This window comes from Acinonyx jubatus, chromosome A1 (genome assembly GCF_027475565.1).
Source record: "Acinonyx jubatus isolate Ajub_Pintada_27869175 chromosome A1, VMU_Ajub_asm_v1.0, whole genome shotgun sequence".
In the NCBI taxonomy this organism is placed as follows: domain Eukaryota; kingdom Metazoa; phylum Chordata; class Mammalia; order Carnivora; family Felidae; genus Acinonyx; species Acinonyx jubatus.
In genome coordinates this window covers 105700298-105724448 of record NC_069380.1, presented here as the reverse complement: position 1 = coordinate 105724448, position 24151 = coordinate 105700298, and the positions used below count along the sequence as shown (strand labels likewise).

General features: G+C 36.9%; 1 protein-coding gene across 3 annotated transcripts in view; it reads right to left on the bottom strand.

The window, feature by feature from the left end:
* The window catches only part of ADAMTS19 (ADAM metallopeptidase with thrombospondin type 1 motif 19), a 239770-nt gene that overhangs the window by 59804 nt on the left and 155815 nt on the right, over positions 1-24151 (bottom strand). For all 3 annotated transcript variants that reach the window (XR_008297514.1, XM_027076773.2, XM_027076771.2), the window contains 4 exons: positions 23554-23726; positions 16653-16780; positions 12278-12398; positions 5817-5897 (listed from right to left, as the gene is read on the bottom strand). Coding sequence is in view for 2 of the 3 variants with exons in the window: in XM_027076773.2 (XP_026932574.1) it covers positions 5817-5897; positions 12278-12398; positions 16653-16780; positions 23554-23726 (503 nt within the window). In the remaining variant the exon portion in view is untranslated. The remainder of the gene's footprint in view (positions 1-5816; positions 5898-12277; positions 12399-16652; positions 16781-23553; positions 23727-24151) is intronic.

Below are 24151 nucleotides of genomic sequence, written 5' to 3'. Positions count from 1 at the left end.
TTTATTTACACTATCTTATTTTGTGCTTTCTTTTTTCATTTTTTCTGTATATTTCTATTATTTTTCTTCTATCTTGTATTCTATTGATTGAATTTTTAAAATTTAACTTTGAAAACTGTACTTGGCTATTTGAATATGTGTTTAGTCCACTTTTGCTTATTTTTAGTATTTTTAATTTTTTAATGAAATATTTTTTAAATATTTTAATATTATAAATTTTTAATATTTTAAACAACTTTATTATTTAAAATTTTAATATTTATATATTTTTGTTTTAAAATATTTTTAATATTTTAAAATATTTTTATTTTAATATTTTAAAAATATTTTTAATATTTTAAAACAACTACAAGAGTTTTATATTTTCTGTATATGATGCAAATGTATATCTGATTCTGCTCTCCCTTATTTTTACTGTTTATTTATGTTCACTGCTCATAATGTTTATTTCCTTTTGTGTTTTCTGAACATTTCTTTACTACAAAATTATATTTGTTGAACCTTATAAAATTCCTTTGAGGCCTGGTTTGAAGGTGCATTACTTCAAAAAGGATTTGCCTTTGCATATGCCAGCCACCTTGGTAACTTCATTAAAATAAATGTCTTGGAGTTTTGTACTTCATAGTTGGGTAAAATGGTGCTATGAATCCAGAGGAGCATTTTCTTTGGGTTACGAACCCTCAGGGAGGTTGATTTTCTACTTCCACCTAGTATCAAAATTAATACCGACACATTTCCCGATCTTTGATGGAGCAAATCCATTTCTTTGTCTCCTTCACGCTGAGCTTGTAGTCCTTTGGGATCCTGCTTTATTTAGGTGTCTCCTGTTAGAGCCTCTACTTTATAGAGCCTCAGGCTTTGTTTTCTGTCCACCGTGTATCCTGGGGCTCAAAATCTAAACTGGTCACCAGGATTAAGCTTAAGTGGGATTTCGGTCAGGCTAATACTTGGCTTCCTGTTCTTACTTTGTTTTTGGCACGTGAAGGCTCCTTAATTTCTTTCCATTTTAGAGGTAAGTTTAAAAAAGTGTTCTTTTTTTCCTCCTTTTGTAATTTGCTCAACAGTTTAAAGTGTTTTTAGTGAAAAGTTTTTCCATAGTGGTTTGCAGGCAAAACTGCAGGCAAGGTAAATGGACCCATATGACCTTTTTTATTAGACTTTTAAAAATCATAAGCTACAGTGATTTTTGTAAAGATATAACATATGGTCGATCTGAACTACTCTCCATTTTGGACTTCCTGATTAATTATTAACAAAACTGAGCCATGATATTCAGAAATGCAGATAATAATTACATATGGGAATACAATTCAGCGAGTAATATAAAAGAATAATTGTATTGGGAGGGAATTAACTGTCTCCAATGAAATTATAGTTTTATATAGACAAGTTAATTTGTTAAAGATCAGCTTTCCAGGAAATAATCCATTTTCCTGATGCTATTTCAGATAAAGATTTTCAATAACTTCCTTCCAATGTCCAAAGAAGCCTTTAGGAAATGTGGTTTATGATATGTGTTCTCTACGATAGGCTTGAAATCTAAGATTTCAGGCTTAAAATCGAGGATTTTAATACTGTGCCATTTTTCCCCAAAATTTCCTCTTATCCATGTGTGCTATCTCAGCAAATGCCATTATTATTTGCCCAGTTGTTTAATCCATAAACCTAGAAGTGATCCTTGAACTTTACTTTCTATCCACACACCCATTCTCACCAAGTTTCATGAGCTCAACTACTTCAATGTCTCTAGAAGTCACTGAGTTCTTCCCATTCCCAGTCTGTGACTGGATCATACCACTGGTCACTTTCTCTTCATCCTTGCACCCTTCTCCTAATTCATCAGGGTAGCCGTGATTGATTCAGTTAAGAAGTAAGGAAACTTCTATTTTCAACATGAATTTCCCAAGTAGTATTCAGACGGTTCAGGAGCACTCATGCTATTTCCTTAAAAAGTAAGAGACCCTAGTAACTTATGCCTAATTCTAAGCACAAAGAAAAGTGACAATCATGAGGCCAGAGACATAACAAAGACATGGGATTCTGGGGTGCCTGGGTGGCTCAGTCGGTTAAGCGTCTGACTTTGGCTTAGGTCATGACCTCACGGTTCGTGGGTTCTAGGCCCATGTTGGGCTCTGTGCTGACACTCGGAGGCTGCAGTCTGCTTCAAATTCTGTGTCTTCCTTTCTCTTTGCCCCTCCCCAGCTCATGCCCTCTCTCTCTCTCTATCAAAAGTACATAAACATTAAACAAATTAAAAAAAAAAAAGACATGGGATTCCGTTTTTAAATTAAATGCTCTTCTCATAACAAAAAGTGGTTGGAGATTTATGTTTAGAGATATACATAAGGGAAAGAAGATGGGATCTGGCATACCTGGAGGTAGTGACTGGAGAAAAAAACCACCACTTCATGATTTATATTCCCCTGAGTTAATGCTATACAATTGATCTCATTAGTTAAGAAATGGGGGGAAAGAGGGAGATTGGGGGGGAAGTTCAAGGAAAATTTGTTCATATAGGACATGTACTTTAAAATCACAAGCATAATGTGAGAGAAAATGAATTAAAAAAAAAACAACAAAAAGTAAAAAGAGACAGTAGGAACAAGATAAAATGGCCACACTGCTTGGGCTTAAATTTAAGATCATGGTTTTTTTAGATGTATGATCTTGGGAAAGAAACTTAAATTCTCTGGTCCTCTAGTTTTTGATTTAAAAAAAAAATTAGTGGTGCCTACTTCACAGACATGTGAAGATCTATTTAGCAGATATATTTAAAGAACTCACCCATACTAATTACTGTACAAGTATGAACCATCTTTTTTTAATTAAAATTCACTCAAAAAAAGTCTTTATTACTTTCTGTGTGCCAGAGTCTGCTTTAGTTACTGTGGATAAAGCTCTGAGAAAAATGATCCCTGCCTTCAAAATTAACACTGGAAGATACACAATATAAAAGCACGTATGCAAACAGAGAAGAAAATTCAGATGGTGATGGTGGTAGGTGCTCTGAAGAAAATAAAGCAGGACAATGCAGCAGAGAGTAGCTTGATTGTGGGTCATGGTGGTTATGGAGAGAAAGTGATATATCTGAGTAACTGACAGGACTTGCTGATGTATTAGAGTGGTAAAGGCAACTATCAAGAAGAACTAGTTGTGGTATAAACTCCTGGATAGAAATTAGTGACTGTGGGGTCATAAATAATGGCCCCCAAAAAGATACCCGTGTCCTAAAAGATAGATATCATACAAAGTATCTTCTCTGACCACAATGGGAAATGATTTAGAAATCAGTAACAGGGAAAACTGGAAAATTCATTAATGTGGAAATGAAACAACACTCAAAAAGCCAATGGATCAAAGAAGAAATTATGAGGGAAATTAGAAAATATCTTGAGACAAATGGAAATGAAAACACAACATAGCAAAATGTAGAGACACAGCAAAAGCAGTGCTGTGGGTGGAAACTTAGAGCAACAAATGCTTACATTAAAAAAAGATCTTATAATGTTAACAACCTGACTTTATAAGCTAAGGAACTAGGAAAAGAACACACTAAACCCAACACTACCTAAAGAAGAAAATAAAAAAAGATTAGAGCAGAGATAAATGAAATAGAGAATAGAAAAATAATAGAGAAAACTAACAAAACCAGAAATTGGTTCATTGAACAGATGAACAAAATCAACAAAACTTTAGCTGCACTTGACTAAGAAAGAAAAATAAAAAAGACAACTGAAAAGTCAGAAATGAAAGTACGGACGTTACAACCGATGCTGCAGAAATAAAAAGGATGGTAAGAAATGTACTGTAATAATTCTCATGCCAGTCAGAATGGCTCATATCAAACAGACAAGAAGTAAGAAGCTTTAACTAGGTTGTGGAGAAAAAGAAACCTTCATGTACTGTTGGTGAGAATGCAAACTGGTGTAGCCACTGTGGAAAACAGTACAGAAATTTCTCAAAAAATTAAAAATAGAAATGCCATACAACCCAGTAATTCCACCTTCTATTTACCCAAGGAAAATGGAAACACTAACTCAAAAAGATATATGCACCCCCATGTTTATTGCAGCATTATTTACAATGGCCAAGATACGGAAGTAATCTCAGTGTCCACCAAGAGATAAAGAAGGTGTGGTGCATATACACAATGAAATATCACTCAGTCAAAAAAAAAGAGTGAGCTCTTGTCATTTCTGACAACATAGGTGGACCTAGAGTATTATGCGAAGTGAAATAAGTCACACAGAGAAAGATGGCTTGATTTCATTTATATGTAATCTCAAATGAAGGAACAGAAACAGACTTATAAATACAGACAACAAACTGGTAACTGCTAGACAGATAGGGCAGTGGAGGGATGGGCAAAATAGGTAAAGGGGATTAAGAGGTACAAACTTCCAGTTATAAAATAAATAAGTCATGGGGATTAAAATTACAGCTTGGGGAATACAGTTAATTATAATAAGACCATATGGTAACAGAAGGCTACTGCATTCGTCACGGTGAGCACTGTGCAATGTATAAAGCTGTCCAATCACTATATTGTGCGCCTGAAACTAATAGAATATTGTATGGCAACTATACTTGAATAGAAATTTTAAAAATTTATATGCTAACAAATTGGATAGCCTAAAAGAAGTGTACAAATTCCCGGAAACACAAATCTTACCAAGACCGAATCACAAACACTTATAACTAGAAAGGATACTGAATCAGTAATCAAAAGTATCCCCCAAAAGAAAATTACTGGATGTTAAAATGGCTTCACTGGTAAATTCTATGCAACATCTAAAGAAAAACCAACATCAATCCTCACATTTTCCAAAGAACTGAATTGGAGGGAAGACTTCCTAATTCACACTTAGGAGGCCTAGCTCATTTTTGATACCAAAGCTAGACAAAGACACTACAAAAAAAAAGAAAACTACACAGGAGCTTCCCTTATGAACATTGATTTAAAAATTCTCAACAATACACTAGCAAACCGAATTCAGACGCATAAAAGGCATTCAAATCAGAAAGGAAGAAGTACAATTATTTCTGATTGCAGATGATATGATCTTATACGTAGAATATTTACTCTTTTACCAGACCTAATCACATTAGATCCCTTTAATCCATGGGTGCCATAACTACAGACAACCATTTCATATGACTGAATTGGTTTGTAATTTTGATATGTGAGCAATATGTATTTTGGCAACTGAGCATTTTCTTTCATATATTTAAATCATTAATTGGCCTAATTAAAATAGCTGATAGAATTCTTTCCATATGCAATACTTAAACATTTAAAATACTCTCTTCATAGGTGAATATACCTAAAGTGAGGAAAGGAAACAGCATCATTTCCCATCAAAACATTAAATCCTTTCAGTATGTCAGAATTTTTTTGAGAATCCCACAAGATTTTCTATTTCTAAAGGAATGATATGTACAGACACACACATACATGCATTTGTACGTGCAATAAATGTGAATGTGTATATGAATATATGAAATAAACATGTTTATGAAATATATCTGCATATGTGTGAAATAAAACATACCTAAATCCTCCAATGAGTTTTTTTTTATAACACAGCATAACATGTGGAAGCAATTTATACTCTCCCAAAAACATAGACAACCAGATTGCTTTTGCTCTGATAAGTCCCTGGGAGAGAAGGAAAGAAATTCCTACTCGATATGACAAGAGGTGCTTCCTGGGAAATTGAAACATGTAACTAGAAACAGATTGATGTCTTCGTCATTACAGAACTGTCAGGGCAGGGAGTGGGGCTCGTACTTGGATCGGCTCTGTGTCAGGTTACCTAAATAGCTATGTGCCGGCTTTTCCTCCACAACTTTGATTCTTCTTGCTCCAGCAGGTATCACCAGCACTTCTACATAACCTGTAAGAGTCAATAAAACATGAAATAAATCTTGAATTCTCTTAAGATCTCTTTTCTTAATTGACTTGCTCTTTTTTTCTTTTGGTTTTGGTTTTTGCTATGGTATTTCAATACTTATGGAAAGAAAAAAATGCATACAAAAGCTGTCATCATTGAAAGGAGAGAAATTTCTTGGAAAGATGTCGAGTCTATAGCAGTATTAAGGGCAAAAAGGTAACTGTATTTTATGTTAAAAAACATAAAGGCTCATTGATCTCTTATGAAGTAGGAGGGGGAAAAACCACAATGGTAGAGCTCAGTTAGAAACACAGTAGATCATGGAACAAAATAAGTAACTTCAGATTTTGCTCATGAAACTCCTTTAAGTTAGAATGTGTGGGGAAGAAGGAAAGGCAGCTGGAGAGAATGCAGCTGGCAGGATCAGGTCCCTGGAGTAGCTGAGAATAGGACAAGAGAGACCCAAGCACTCCCTGAGGAGATTAACAAAGGGTTTTGAAACTGGGGCTGGAGACAAGAAAGTGTAAGGTTGCACCTTGCAATCTAGCATCACCCTGAAAGATGTCAAACAGCTAGAAGCAAGACCCAATTAAGTGTTTGTTAGAAAACCCTTTTTAGCAGAGGTGAGGAATGTAACACTTGAAGTGAAATAAGATAAAAAGATAAAGTGAGATAAAAGAGAGTTTGCAGAAAAAGTCACAATTAAGACTTCATTTAGTGCAGAATAGTTATACAGCAGACACCTACTTTTGGCTGAGTAGTTATGCTTTAAATTTTAATATTATAATATATACGATATAGGTAATATTTAATATTCTTAACATTTGTGTAGCTCCATGTATCTGATCAAAGTCTAACTTCAAAGCTAGTAAAAAGGCACAATAACTGATCCCAGAGCTGTCATCTGTTGATTAATTTTTCAAAGTCCCGAAACTGTTTATAATTATTGGTGTAAACCCAAAGGTAGCACACACCCCACTCGGTGGCAGTGGCTGGAATCTGAGGCATGTGTTTTCTGAATCATAATTTCCATTAGTGAATGCTGCTTATCCAATTTAACCATTGTTAGCAAACCAAATCATACAAGCACTATCATTTTGAAACATGAACAAAGTAGGCAGTGATGAAAGTAGAAGCAAATGTTTACTACCGATTTATACACAGAAGTACGGTAAGAAGATCTGTACACTCAATGAGCTCATAATGAAATTGGAAAGACAAAGCAAAAATACCTTATACAAATATGAGTTAAATAAAAATTCAAAAATTATGTAAAGAAGATCATATGCAGGATGGTATGGTTAACTCCCTGCTTAAAAATATAAACCACTCTTTCAATAGTCCTCCTCCTCTGATCACATCACCACTCAAAAGGTTCACTGCTATTTTTAACTCACGGAAGTGGGATTTTTTGTTTTCCTTTTAAATTGTTATACACATTACTCATGTTTGAGAAACACTGGCATCAACTCGAATCACTCAGATTCAGAGAAGAGAACATTTCATAGAGTCAAGTAAAGCTTCACAAAGAAGTAAACAGATGAACTGTCATTGAAGAATGGACAGGAATTGGATATGTATAAAAAAAAAAGTATGAGTTAGCTGTATGCAAGGGAAAGTAAGAGAGCAAGTAATATTTTTCGTAGCACATAAGTAAAATAATTCTGTCAGAAAGACAAGATGTTAGAATATGTCTCCGTTAAACAGAGTTTTAATGCATGCCCAAGATACTGAATTGATCCATCTGAAGTTAGTGAACATAGCAAGGAACTTGGTAATCAGCTACTGGTTTGGAGAAGCTTTATCTGAGGGCAGTATGCAGGATGCCTAGTGATAGGCGAGTTGTGGATTAACTGTATTGGGAGGCTAACGTAAAACTCCAGGAGCACGAGAGGCTAAGGAAGAAAACCCAGTAGGCCCTGTGAAGAAAAAAAAAATTCTGAACTGACAACCAATAGAAACTGGGGAAATAAACACTGAACACAAACCTTTCTTATTACTTATGTGAGAATGCAGCCATAGTTTATAAGAAAATGGAAGTCAATCTTTGATAGTTCTGATAAGTTGAACTTCGCAAATTATAGTTAATAAACCAACATAACACACTAGTGAAAATAGCTACGAAGAACTCTGGAACATCTGGAACTCCAGAGAAAGACTAGGCTATTGGAGTACTTTTGTGAGGTGGTAATATCAGCCACGGAAGTAACTGGAGAAAACTGAGGGAGAAGAGAAGTGAAGGACTCAACCTAGGACAGTCATAGCTTTACAGAGAGAGACTGAAAATAAAAAAGAATCCAGAGAAGGAATAATCATGAGAAGCAGGAGATCTGGCTGTTCTGGTGCAGTGGGATCCTATAGATTGGATTGTCTTAAGAGAAGCTGTTGGTCAACTGTGTCAGAAGCTGTAGAAACATCAAAGAGACAGATGACTAAGGAGAGCCCCACTGAATGTCACAATCAAGAGGTGACTATTCATCTCTGAGCAAAGTAACTTAATAAAGTATTTGGAGAAGATATTAAATTTCAGGATGTTAAGAAAGAAGAGGAGAGAGAGAGAGAGAAGTAGAGGGAGTTACTGTAAATTCCTATTTGAGTTTAGCAGTAAACTCAGAGGTTTGTTGTACATTAGGACAGTAGGTTATGTCTACGTTTATAGTTCTATCTAGAGCAAGTGTCATTACTCAACTGGAATCGCTTAAAGGACAGATGAGTTAGACAGAGTTTCAAGAAAAAAGGGAGAAAGAGAAATACAGAGCAAAATGATTTGAAGAGAGATGGCCAATGAATGGGGACCTAGATATTTTTCAGTAGGTAAGTCATTTAGCATGATTGAGAATGTGCATTTTTAAATTTATTTTTTATTTTATTATTTTACTTCTTAAAGGTTTATTTATTTATTTAGGGAGAGAAAGAGAGAGCACCAGTAGGGGAAGGGCATAGGGAGAGAGGGAGAGAGAGAATCCCAAGCAGGCTCTGTGCTATGAGGGCAGAGCCTGACGCGGGTCTCAATCCCATGAACCACGAGCTCGTGATCTAAGCCGAAATCAAGAGTTGGTCGCTTGACCAACTGAGCCACCCAGGTGCCCCAGAATGTGCATTTTTTTAAAGCAGTGAATATGAGAGTGGCTACTGCCAAGTTTAGTAGTTGGAATAAAGTCTGTGATGTCAAAATTGTAAATTTGATCCTCATGTTGGAGAGTTGGCTTTGTTCACAGGAACATCCTATTTAATAACCAGAGATTCTATTCTTAAACAGACCTATTAAAATGCCAACAGCAATCACTATCTTCATGGTAGTAATAATGATAAACGTCAGACTGTGACTAGCTATGTGCTAGTCACTATTGTAGGCAATTTACATAATTATTCATTTAATCATAAGGGTAACATCCAAAGTAGATACTACATTTCTCATTTGATAGATGAGAGAATAAAGGGAAAGGGAAAAATTACCATTTTCAAGACTGCTTTCACAGTAATTAGGTGACTGAAGCTGTGACCTAAGATCTGTCTGATTCCACTATGGACTTCAAGCTATGACCCGCTGCTACTATTTCAGGCAATAGAATCCATAACACTATGACTCTCCACTGCTGTGCCAAACATACAAACAAAAAGTCTGAGAGGATGTGTTCCTTATACAGGATCAGTATCATCATCTCTCATGCTAAGAATAACACATTTTATGCCCATTTTCTTCTTAGTGTATACTGATAACTATCTAGTTCTATTATCAGCCAAATATACAATTTATCTTTAAAAATTCCTTTAAAAATTATCCCACATCTAGGCAAGTTACAATGAGACATGATAAATGCACTAAGAAAAAGAAAAAAAAAACCTCCTCAAGTTTATTTTCTAGCTCCAAGAAAAATGATTTAACAAACTCTAAATAGAGCACAGGGACTGAAAACACCCACATGTGTCTGCACATGTGTTACTCATACAGTATATATATACAGTGTCCATGGCCAACTGGACCAAATAAGGCTACAATTCCTTCAAGAAATTCTAGGAAGTCCATAAACATAAGGATAAAATTGTCTGAAGAGAAATGTACAAAACATTCCCTAAATCACAAGGAGATGAAGCCCACGATATAATTAAGGGCTCATACAGATTTTTGTTTTTAAGACTTCCTAAAATATAATGTTTCATTATGAATTACATTGATAAATATTAATGGATCACACACTGTGCTGGTCATTGGGAATATAGAGTTAAAAATAATCATGAGATTTTTCCTCATTAATCTTAAAGACTAGCAGGGAAAGAAAAATTAATAAATGTAAACTTACAAATGTGATTAGAACCTCACCATATGGATACAAATATAGTGTCACTAAAATAGTTGTTAGTGATGGGGGTAGAGGTTTACAGTGCTCACCGAAGTAGTGACATCTGAACTGAGATCTAAGTGATGTCTAGAATTAACCAGCAAAGCTAAGAGAAAGCTAAAAGAGCCATATTTTTAAATGCAAGGTGCTGAAGGGAGCATGGTCATTTGAACATCTGTAAGAAATTTGGAAAGGAAAGGGATGATGGTGTGAGACGATGTCGGAGAGACAGGTAGGTACAACACCATGCAGGACTTCACGGTCCAAACTAACAATTCTAGTCTTTTCCCTGAGAGCCATGTGAAGCTAGCATATATCTGGAAGGAGGAAAGCAACATTAATAGTCTCTGATATTCTCGGTATCTTAGGCATCTCAGACATTTTCCAAATAATAGATTCCATGAACACGAGTTACCAACAGCAAATGAACAAATGAACAAAAGTAGAAATTAAAGTGCAGTAAAAACAAAGGAGGTTTGAAGTAAGAATCTGGGGGAAAATGTACCCACATAACTACAGTCAGAAAGGAAAGCAATTTTTAAACTGGTATTTCTCTTTTATATGCTCAGTGGGAAAAAAAAGTGTTATTACAACTAAATAAAGATATCAGTGCTGAATGCCTATCAATAATTCGGTGAACTGTTTCCATGCATAGTAAATAACCATGCAAGAATAGTCATCAAAAATTCTTGTATCTTTAAACCCCTTTGGTCTTTCAGGCTTCATTTTAACTTTATACTGGAAACCCTCCTCCGCTACAATCATCCTGGAAAGGTTATTATAACTGTAATTCTTAGTTGAAAGTCTGAGAGGCTATTACAGTTAAGTATGACTTTTCTAAATGAGCTCTGGCAGATTTTGACTTGTAGGACCTGTCACATTTTTCACAGCTTTGGAGGTTGAGAGTTTTGATCTACACTTTACCCTGGGCCTCAGTTATTTTTAGGCTTTAAGATCTCCAAGCTCACTTATCTTTTATTCTGCTGGGGCCTAGCAAAAGGTTACATTCAACTTTAGAGGGCTGTGTCTAATTTTCTTTTCCGAAGGACTCTTTTACCTAGAGGAACTCCGCTATCTTGATTATTCAAACACAAATGGTTGTTCTTAGTATTCAAACTAATACATACTTTAGTCTCAGGTTTTTTTGATATTTGAACAAGAAAAGAATTTAAAATAGGAACAAGCTGAGGTATGTAGTCTAAGCATGCTAATAATGATGCAATTATAATCATAAATATAAGATAGTTTAAAAGACAGACATCCAGGTAAGATACTAATGTAAACGTCTGCTTCCTCCCAGTATGCTTGAGGACCTGAGTGTAAGGTGTTTTCTGTATATAAAGCAAATCTGTAGGTTATTATATTTCAGTACAGACAGTATCACTTTTGTGGTGGATCACTTTAAAACTCACACTACATTGATCATTGATGGTCATTTCATTCTTCCATCCCCTGAGTACTGGTACTTAGAGATGATGCAACAAGAGAAGAAAAGATGACTTTCCACTATTCATGTATCTGGAACATCTTCTGATTCTCCCTGTTATCATTTCCACTATGCTACACTGCTATAGACTCTGTTTCCAAAATTTTATTCCTTCAAAGTGAATAAAAACATTAAAAAAAAAAACCAAAAAACAAAATGGAAGGCTGAAAACCTGAAGACTAATACTCTCAATAGCTGTTCCACGCTGTTAGAAATCATTATTCTCTGTTAGACATCAGGCTTTGCATTGGAGAATAAGATCTCTAGAAACCTGATAGCATTAGCCAATGCAAATTAGATTATTCCCTTTCTGTTCCAATATATTAAATGCATAACAGATGACTTCATATTTACATTAATGGGACATGGGCTTGTTAGAGTCTCTGGCTCATGTCACAGGCATTGTATGTCATCACGAAAACTCACTCCCTATCCATTAAAAAAGTCTTCAATGATGGAGTCAGAACTGTGATTTCTAAGTCAACTTCCATGTAATCTCTTCCCCAAAGACGGTTTAGATTTATTTTTTTTTTGAAAAGAATTAAAAGAATAATTACCTGCTCCTCTGGTGTGATTAAAATCTCCTTTAATAATTTTGCATGATTTTCCATTGCCATTGCATACACCACAGTGATCTTCCCTTGCAAGGGACCCTAAAAAACCATCACAGCCAACCTTCTGTAACAAGAGATTGACAGTACATTATAAAGTGAGTTTTCTTCCACTTTGGCTTTTTTCACCACTAATTTAGAACGAACCTAGTATCTACACACTAGACACATTTAATTGACAAATGAGCAAAATGTCATATTCTCTGGTGCAAATTAACAGAGCAAGCTCATGTCAAATGATATCATTGGTAAAGTGACCAAATAGCAGGACAGCAATGAGAATATTTTTCTCACAGTAAGAATTAAATGGTATCTTAAAGCAATTTGGAAAAAAATATTGAGACAAATGCAATTTATATAAATCCCCAAGGAAATCACATTTCTATTAAATATAACATGATTAATCTACTTCACTCTACTTAACATAGAACAGATACACTCATATATAGAAGGCTTCACTTCTTAAAGTGGTTCCAAAGCGAATGCTCAATTATTAAAGATTAACTTTGTGAAAATCAAACATATGTTTATTTTCACCATAGTTCATGAACAAACTTCTATCCTCATGTTCTTTGGCATCTAGCACGGCTGCTATAAGAAAATATGAACAGCAGGGACATTCATTTTAATTTGCTTCCAGAGGAATTACATTAATATGAATCTTCTGGGATAAAATCATCGACTCTTTTCTAGTGAATAATGCTGGTCTCCCATTGATGTTCAGAAAATATGATTATAAGTAAGTATGCAATGTTCTGCATACTCAAAGGGCAGAAATTAATATGTCAATACTGTCAGAAATAAATGGTTGGATTACACAATTATCCTTAGCCAAGAAGGAGTTGCAAGAGAGATTGATGATACATCCATTTGTAGCAAGTTACAATTATTTTAGAGGAATTTAAAAAACATTATATGAAACAGGAACAAAAACAGGTTTTTTTCCTGTGGTTAGTGTTGGTGGTGCAAGCGGATGATGAATATCCTGAGAAGGCAAAAATCACATTAAACCTGCATAATATAGCATCCTTTCCTTTTATCCAGGGGGATATATCACTGTCAAGAGGTAGCAAAGCAATGCATTAGTAGAGAAGCTTGATCTGCAAATCAAAGCGTGTTCAGGGAGAAATAGAAAGAATGTCTGTGGATGAAAGAGGTGGCCACCACAGGAAATTCTCAAAATACAACAAAGGTAGGGTAAGAACTCACTAAGCGGGAGCCATGAAAAGACCTGAGAGTCCTGGTGTGAGGGGGAAAAAAAAAAGTCTCATTTACATACAAATGAGGACAAATTTACAGTAGAGTGTAGAGTGGTTTTGAAATGAAAAAAAAAAAAAAAAAAGAAACCAACAACTCTAATGCTCTATCCCTAGTTTGTTTCTTGGCAAATACAATAAACCCAATAAATAGTAGTTAAATGACTGAATAAATTAGTACCTACTGGTTTATTAATTTTTTTCCAACCCTTGTAACTGGGATACTATAATTCTGTCCACCTAATATAAAAGCCAGGGATACACATAATGTCATAGCTCAACAATCATGGATTTTAAAAATAAGAATCAAAGATTTTTTATTTTGTAATTTAGTGTCAATTACCCATACTTATCACAATATGCTTATATATCTCCAGACATTGAGGATGAATGCCTTTGAGAAGGTAATGTAATTTAATTGGGGTGGCCACCTGAAATACCACTGGTGTCCTGGAGATGGGCAGATAACATAATACAGAAGAGAGCTTTTTCTATCCTTTTCTGGGACAGAAATATCACGGAGACAAAATGGGTCACGAGGAGGAAGCTATTTTCTTCTTTTTTTTAAATTTTTAAAGTTCACTTATTTATTTTGAGAGAGAGAGAGAGAGAGAGCACAGGGGAAGGGCAGAGGGAGAGGGAGAGAGAGAATCCTAAGCAGGCTCTGCACTGTCAGCACAGACCCTGATGTGGGGCTCGAACTCACAAACCATGAGATTATGACCTGAGCCAAAACCAACAGTCAGACACTTAACCAACTGAGCCACCCAGGCACCCCAAAAGCTATCTATTTTCAACTGCCCTTCTTCGTCCCTCTCCAAGTATACAATTGTACATTCAGTTTTGGTGCTATGTATTTTGTGTAGCAAAACCTGAAAAACAGGAGGTCGTCAGAAAGAAAAAAGTAGCATGCTTTTAATTATATGGAAAGACTGAATGTAGCATTTTAGTTAAAAGCCAGAATGTTGAAGTATTCCAACTCTGTCAGAAGTCACAATCCATTTCGTGGAACTTAATTGTAACCATCAGATTCACGTGGCACTTACGCAGAATTTTTTTTGTTGCTGCTGTTTTAATTTTGATGTCTAGCTAGGAACTCTGTAAAAATATCTAGCGTACACAATACTGTTAAGTGAAAACATGGGCAATTTAGGCTATTGTATTTAGCATATACAGTTAGGAAAATACCTTTTTTTGAAAAATAAATGCATTGAAGACAAACTTTAATCTGACAGACTTACATACAGTGACGAAATAAAGTTAAAAGCTTTAACTGCACAACATTCAGGTCTGAAAACAAAACATGTATAGGTAAATGTCTGCAATGTTTTTTTTTTACAGGCAAATGAAAAAATTACATTTCAGGTAACTGACACAAGCTGTTAAAGAATAAAGGAAATTACTATGTAATTATAAGACTGTTTCTTATGCCAATGTATTACATGATTCTGTGCTTTCAATTCTATAGAATGCGGGCAAAACATAAAATCTTAGAGTTGGTAAAGCATTTAAGTTCCATGTTGTTTCCAAGTTTTTACCCAGAGTTCCGTAGGTCTCTACTGGAACACAGGTTGGTCCACCCACACCTTGTACATGTTTTCAAATTTTGGCGCATGTGCATGTGTGTATGTACGCACAGGCGTGCATTTTCTGGGGAAAAAAGGAAACCTTTCATCAGACTCTCAAAGGAGTGTATTGTACAAAAAAGTCAATGACCATTGGTTTACCAACTTCATTTGACAGACTGGTTAATAGGTGTATCATTTTCAGTGATTTTCATAAGAATGTCATTTCTTAGTGGCTGTCATGGATTCAGTACCGCTCCACTCAGATGCTTCTTTCCTAACTAAGGGATTTATTTCCTTCCTATGCCCATTAAGTTCATTAGCCAATGGATCTCATCAGAAATTGCCTAGATGGAAGAAAACTGCCTTTCCTAAGGTCCCATCTCCCTCCTCGGGCAGCTTGCATCCAGACACGAGTAGATGCTAAGGGTAAAAAGGCCTGGTTTTCTCACCCCAAATGAGGACAACTCTGAAGAGCCATCCCAGCTTCAATGCTCCTCACATGGTAGCCTGTTGTGACTGTACCATAGCACACTTTCTCCCTGTGCCTGACCCTGGCTCCTTCCCCCTCCCAGCATGGATGGTGATCATACAGACACTTGGCATTAACCTCTCCAGTTTATTAATCTCCCAGGGAAAGCCAATTTGAGATAGCGGTAGAATTATAAGCAGCAACTTCTAACTTCTAGCCTTTGATCTCTCCCACTCTGCTGTCCACACTTGCTATAAGAGAATTTCTACTTTTCTCAAGATAAGTGAAGACTGCATCAATGCATGTAGCAAATGGAGATTTTTTTTAATCTTTCTTTTTGAAAGAGAGATAGAGAGAGAGCAAGTGGGGGAGGAACACAGAGAGAGGGAGACACAGAATCTGAAGCAGGCTCCAGAATCTGAGCTGTCAGTACAGAGCCTGATGCAGGGCTCAAACCCATGAGCCGTGAGATCATGACCTGAGCCCAAGCCGGCAGCTCAACTGACTGAGCCACCCAGGTGCCCCAATGGAAATGGTTTTTAAAAAGAAAGATATAAGCAAATGAGATGTTTACACATTATAAGAAAACTGAATATATATTTGAAAATCAGTTGTTTCCAGTATGTTGAAAATGCTTCAAAATTAAGTGAGTAATACGATGGATTTTATAGGTTTTTGCCACACGGCTCAGCCTTGGACACAAGATATGGAGAAGTGCAGGGCTTGAATTTTGGGTCTGGAATATTTTGACAGAAAATGCCATTTTAGATGCATAATATTTACACTACAGAATTAAAATCTCAGGGTCTTTCAGCTGGTCATGGATTTTAAGATGATCTAGTCCAAACCCTTGGTTTCTGAAGACAAGGGGTTTCAAAGCAGATCAGACTTGCTCAGGATGACAGCTGAGTGAGAACTAAATCCACAGCTTTTGAGTCTGGGCACAGAGTTTTCCACCATACTGTGCAGCTACCCAAAGGCACTCATAGCCTCCTTCAGCACATAGTCCCCCTTCTTAAATGTCTTACCTGACACCTGCCATTTGCACAGACATCTAATCCCTGATATCCACATGAAGTTCCATCCATTACTTTTTCTGATAGAAGGATAGGCTGTTCTTTCCCAACAGGAGAGCAAAACAAGGCACATGGTTTTTCTACACACAGAGTGGATAAAAAAAATGAGCACAAGTTACTCCATAAGTATTTTTATCTCAAGCTTTATTTTTCAGAACGTTGTTGAGTACAAAGTATAATTTGATGTGAACTGAGTAATGCAATTCTACAGTAGCTATGAGCAGAAAATGAGAGGACGCCTGGGAAAAAATAGATATCCAATGAATAGTTATCTCCTTAAGAAATATGTCTTCAAATTATTTTCAAAATGTATCACTTATTATTTTCTGGCACCAAACCTCTACCACGTACAAACTGATCACTCCTGCCCGCAGATATTTTACACACCAACCACTGATTTTTGCTCATATCCTTTGGAATGAACTGCCTCTTAAGTACATATCAGAATTCTGCCTATTTCAGATTTACTTATTGATGAAAACTTTCTTCACATGTCACTTCTACATTCCAATACACTAATTTTCAATCCTATACATTTGGCGTTTTCTAATTGCAAACTTACTAAAGGGAGAAAGAAGAATTTCTAAGATGAGCAATTCTCCTAGGATTTTCCATTACAAGGATGTTTAGAAATGCAACAGAATCCCATGAGAACGTTCCCTGGAATGCACATGTGCTAGCTAGGACTCAAATCCCTTTATTGCTTACTCAGAAAGCATGCCAGTATACATGATACGTAGGTTAAGAAACAGCATCCTAGGTGGAGAGTGTTTGAATAGCTGGCAGTCTTCTTCAGGGCTTCATTAAGCAAGAAGGTAGGGTGGTTAGAGTTAAAAGGCGTGCCTATCAGGCTCAGTCAAGAGTGGCAAAATATTTTTAAAGTGTTGTTTCTATTTCTAAGTATCCTACAGAAGAACTGTAGTATTTGGTAACACCAGTAGTAGAATTATCCAAATCTGAAACTTCAGAGCAATTTCCATGCTACATTACTACTCTATTGGCTTGATACCAGTCAGGCCCTTTGCTGTTTATTAAGCTCATATAAATAGAATGGAAAATAGTTTACAGTCTTCGACACTGATCTTCGCTTATGTCTTCAGTAAAGTTCCACGTATGCTGATGGGATTCTATAAATACCAAATAACAGCCAGAGGCATGGAACAGGGTATCACTTTGCAAAGAGAAGACAGACAGTTAAATGAGCCTTCAGAATTGAACATTTCAAACAGTTTTCACATGTGGCTTCTGAATACTGCTCTGAACAATTCTGGGGAGTTGGAACATGGCCTTCAATGTGCATGGTTTTGAAATTTTCCTTTAAGATGCCATTATAAGCTGCAATAAAGCATTTCAGTATGCTCTCACACCTCAAAGTAGGTTATGTTTATTCAATGACTGCTTACTATGTCATATCTTTGGACTTAAAAACAGCTGCTATAATTGCAACGCTTTAAAAGTTATATATATATATATATACATATATATATGTATATATACATATATATGTATATATATATATATATATAATTCTCTTCCGGAGTTTTCATTGAAGAGAGGAGCAAACCAAATATATGAATAATGTGGAAAGGAGTTAGTCTAGAAAATTCCATTCACATTCCAAGTGAGAACTCAGATAAAAATCTTTCTATTTCTTCTTTTACAGCGTATTGTCAATTCACTGTGCTTTACAGATGACATAAACATTTGACACCAATCTTCCTTCCTGTAGTATACCCTTGAGATTGTGACATTATAGTGATCCTTGTAACAAGCCAGTACTTCCTTGGCAGGCAGGCTTTGTCTTGATTTAAGAGACCAACCCTTTCCAAGATATGCATTAAACATGGATTTCAGCCAAATTTCAGCACAGTGTATGTAAAACACCTGAATGCTAAAGCCATGCATCTTTTTTTCTCTAAAAATAACTGTTCACTATAGCATTGATACCCTGTATTTAATTTGCCTAGCCACAGATTCATGTATTACATAAGAATAACAGAAAAATCCCCTTGCATTTTAAGGTGTCATATGTTATTAAGACTTGGAGTTTTTTTCAAAGAATTAGATGTTTCAATTTCTTCCATAGTGCTATATAACGCAAAGACCACGGTTGTGTACTTTCTTTATGCTATGGACCAACGTGTTTGATTGATATGTGTCACAAAATTATAAAAAATGCTAACCTGCTAATTATGTTTATTGTGGATCGTTCTGATGATACACATCATTTTATAAGAGGTAGGGGCTTTTAAAATTGTGATTTCCACTGGCTTTAATATTTTAAATTGGCCCCCATCCAATCCCAATTTTTTTTTTTTTACACTCTGGAGAAAACCTGTTTCCTCTGTCTTATTTCACATATGAATGAACAGGTTTCAAATGAATTTAATATTATCAAATTGAACAGCCAGTTAGAGGCAGAGATAGGATTGACCCTCAAGTGATCTGATGATGATTTTCAGTATTTGAATAGTCATATTGTTCCTACTATAAAAAGGTATGACATATATATTCAAAATTATGCAACAAATACTCACCAGAAGCTTAATATTTGCAAGTCTGTCCACTCAGCACAGACATAGAGAGAGTACAGACACCTCAAAATCTGCTACAATAAGGTGCTTGTGAGGAGCACATACCCAATTTGGAGGATCAGGGAGATTCTTTTTTCCTAGAGGACCTGACATAAACTGAGTCCAAAAAAATCAAGAGCCATTTTTCAGGGAAATAAATGGGGAGAGACAGACCAAAGCCTGAGAAAGAAAAGGTATTAGGCTCAGAAACTAGCATGTGTACAGGCCCAGGCACAAGAGAGCACACTGTGCGTGAGGGATGGACTGGAAGTCGCCTGTCTGTGCTGGAGGACACAGAAGGGGACGGTGACCCCAGGCAAGAGAAGATAAAGGGACGGTCACGCAAAGGGCCTTAGCAACCAGAGGCAGTTACATCTGACGTTGGTCCCGAGAGCAGCGGGGCTCACGGAAGGGTGCCACATGGCACAGTGGTTGACATATCCAGCCTTTAAAGGGCCAGTCTGGCTGAAAAGTGGAGCACGGGCTGTAGAAGACTGGCGAGAGAGGGGAGGAAGGTGTTTGAGAATCCAGTGCAAACATGAACAAACATTCTGGCAGGAGAACGCTTTGGACAAAGTGGGTTTGCTACTTGATTACAGGCATGGAGACTGAAGAAGAATGGTCCTAGCTTAGCTTGGGAATGAGACCGATCGTGATACCGTTCCATGTGACAGAGCACAGGGAGAGAAGCAGATGCAGGACTGAGACAGAAAGGAAAGGGGCATGCTGAGTTAGAAATAATGAGACGTTGAGTGAAGATGTCCATGCAACGGATGGGTAAGCAACGAAGGGGCTCAGGACAGAGAGATCTGGGTGGGAGATAAACATCTGTGTTCCTTTGGCATACGGATGATAAATAAGCCTAGTGAATAAAGTATTATTATCCCAAGGAGATCACTAGAAAATTCATTCACCTACCTTATTAAGTGCCTACTCTGTTTAGGTGCTGTTCACAATGTTGAACATATAGCAATGCAAAAACAGGATAAACTCTGTTCTTCCAATAATTATGGGGCACATATAATAAACAAATGTAGGGGTGCCTGGGTGGCTCAGTCGGTTAAGCATCCGACTCTTGATTTCAGCTCAAGTCACGAGCTCATGGATAGTTTGAGCCCTGCATCAGGCTCGGTGTAGACACTGTGGAGCTTGCTTGGGATTCTCTCTCCCTTTCTCTCTGCCCCTCCTCTGCTCACTCTCTTTTGCTCTCAAAAAATATAAAAACTAAAAAAAATTTTTTTAAATACACAAAATGGAAAAGTATTATGGCAGATGATGGTGAGTTCTGTGAAAAAAGAATAAAGCAAGGAAAGGAAAGGGATTGAGTTATTATTTTACAAAAAACCTAAAGGAGGTGAGAGAATGAAGTACACAGATACCTGGAGATGGTGTTACAGCAGGGAAAGCAGGGGTTTTCAAGACACTAGGACCTATTCTAGGCAGAGCAAGTGAGCCAGTATGGGTGGAAGTGTGATGGGGAACAGAAGGGATGAGGTCAGAGGGTCAGAGGAAGCCAGGTAGCAGAGATCCTTCTAGGCCCTTAGAAGGAATGAATGTGGGCTTTCAGTGAGCTGGGAAGGTACTGGAGGGTTTTGAATAGAAGAATAACAGGAAATGACTGACAATTTAGATGTATCACTCTGGCTCTTGAGACTGAAGGAGAGCACAGGCATGAAGACCAGTTAGAGGGCTACTGCAATCACGGGGAGAGAGACAGTGGCTTGTGCCAGGGTTGGAGTTCTGGTGATGTTTGGAAATGATAAGACTCTGGATGTATTTTAAAGGTAGGGCTCATATCCATAAAAATAATGAAATCTTGCCATCTGCAACAAAATAGACAGATCTAGAGAATATAATGCTAAGTGAAATGAGTCACAGAAAGACAAATCCTATACAATTTCACTCAAATGTGGAATTCAAGAAACAAAATGAATGAACAAATAAAAAAAGAGACAAACCACAAAAGAGACGCTTAACTATACAGAACTGATGGTTACTGGAGGGGAGGTGGTGGGAACATGGATGAAACAGGTGAAGGGAATTAAGAGTACATTTAACTTGATGAACCCTGAGTAATATATAGAAATGCTGAATCACTGTATCATACACCTGAAATTAATATAACACTGTACATTAACGACATAGAATTAGAAAAAATGAGGCTCATGTGACCTTACTGATATTTTGAACATAGAGTAAAAGAAAAGAAATCAATGATGACTCCAATGTTTTGTCTAAGCATCTAGAAGGAGGCAATTACCATTTATTAAGAGGGCAGCGTGAACAGAAGATTGTGCTGTAATTTCCTCTCACCTGAGGAAGCAGTAGGATTGGAGGCCATCATGGCAAAGAGAGCATGACATGTTTGAGGCAGGAAAACAAGAACAGGATCTGGAGTTGAGAGTGACAGGGAGCAAGGTTCTAGATGAGACATGAGGCAAGAGAAGGGAGCAGATTACCTCCTCATCCTCCTTCTACCAAACACAGAACACTACTGTCTGTCGTGGAGTGATCTGCCTTGTTGTTTGGCTGTTTCCATTAGTGCTTGTGTGCTCAGAAGCTGATCCTGAGAGAGGGGTTTTGTCAGATGGGTGCACTGAAATTGATGAACAACGGAATTCAGGCTGTTGATAGGAGGGTTACTGAAATGATGGAAAAGCACAGTCCAAACTGACTAAGGGGAGAAATAAGGACAAGAAACACTGACGGTCAGTTAAATGACAGAATTCACAAACATATTTGGTAACTGTAGCTCAAATCCAGAGCTCACCGACCACGGGCAAGAACTATTTCTTCTTTTTTTTAAAAAAAAAATTTATTTATTTATCTTAAGTTTTAAATGTTTTTATTTAAAACTTCTTTAATGTTTACTTTTGAGAGAGAGAGAGAGAGAGAGAGAGAGAGAGAGAGAGAGAGAGAGAACTAGTGGGGAAAAGACAGAGAGAGAGGGAGCTGTGAACACAGAGCCCAGAGCAGGGCTCAAACCCACGAACTGCAATATCATGACCTGAGCTGAAGTTGGACACCTATTTTGACTGAGCCACCCTGCTTCCCTAGTTGTTTGTTTGTTTGTTTGTTTATTATTTTATAGAGGGAGAGTGCTCTAGTGGGGTTGAGGGGCAGAGGGAGAGAGAAAGAATCCCAAGCAGGCTCCATGCTCAGCACAGAGCCACACGTGGGGCTCAACCCCATGACCTTGGGATCATGACCTGAGCTGAAATCAAGAGTCAGAGGCTCAACCAACTAAGCCACCCAGGTGCTCCAGAACTATCTTCTTAAGTAATAAGTTTAAACAACAGTTGCAAAAATAGTACAGAGAGGTCTCATGTACCTTTTCCCCAGTTAACCCCAATGGCTACACTTTCATAACTAGAGTACAATAGCAAACCCAGGAAACTGACATCAGTACATGTATGTGTATACTTCACTGATCACATGCGTAGATTTTACAACCACCACCACAATCAATATCTGTAAGTATTTTACCAGCACAAACTTCTACTTTATGTTACCCCTAGGTAATAGCACCCATTCCTCTCCCCGCCTTCATCCCTAACTCCTGGCAACCTTTAATCTGTTTTCTATCCCTGCAGTTTTATCATTTCGAGAATGTTACATAGGTGGAATCACAGAATATGTGATGTTTTGAAATTGGCTCTTTTCACTTAGCATAATGCTCTGAAGCCCACCAAGTTGCTTCATATCCATAGTTCCTCTTATTGCTTCAGAGTATCCCATGGTGTGGATGTACCTCAGTGTGTCTGACAATTCAGGGTCTCAGGACTTTTTTGGTTGTTTCCAGGTTTTAGCTATCAAAAATAAAGCTGCTACGAACATTTGTGTATGGGATTTTTTTTAAGGTTGTAAATTTTTATTTCTCTGGGGAAAATGCCCAGGATTGTGTTTTCTAAGTTGTATGATAACTGTATGCTTAATTATTGAAGAAACCACCAAGCTATTTTTCAGAGTGGCTGTACGATTTACATTCCTATCAGCAACGTAGAAGATCTAATTTCCCCTCATCCTCACCAGCATTTCATATTGCCACTCTTTTAAAATTGAAGTTAATCTAATTGGTATGCAATAATATACACCACATTAAAATAAATACTTGTAGTCAGTGCTTGTGATTGTTATATGTATTAAATAAAGGTTGGAAAAGGAGAGCTCTGAAATACTTAGAATATAATCTGTATAATGTGTAAAATAACCATGAGTAAAGCACCTTGCAAATCCAGAAGTCTGCTTAACTAAGATGGCGGTGACCTGGTTACTCATACCTTCATCCATGACAGCTTGCCACTGAAGACCATGCTTTGGGTATGAAGTTCTAACACTATAGGCCTGACATTGCCAGTCTCTGAATCCAGGCAAACCTGCAGGACAAGGTGGACTCTCACATATTCTGTATTGTTTTCTGGGACCATTACAATCCCTTGCTTCAGAACCTAGCCTAGAAAAAATAGTACAAATAATCAATTTTATCTTTTTTTTACGTTAACCCTCACTTCAAAAAAATTAAAAGGCATTAAGTTAATAAGGTATAATCCTTTATATTAGATCATCTACTTTTGAAAATGTGGACACGTTAAGTGATCGCTAATAGCAGGAAATCCATATGCTTCTTAAAACCTTGCCACTTAACTTGCCATGACTATGATACAGAAGAGTAAAGGGCAGAGGCTGGGGGCAAAATAGAAAGCCTGGGATTCCCTCAAAGGAGTTTGGTTGTAACGTTTTCACATACTTTCTCTAAAATTGCTTGTGAAGGCATTGGGCCACTGAGCCCAAACCAACGGTAAAAGTACAGAGCTGAAATGATTTTCTTGCATGCTTTCCTGGGATCACTCTAGAAGGATGGGGTTGAGCGAGTGGACC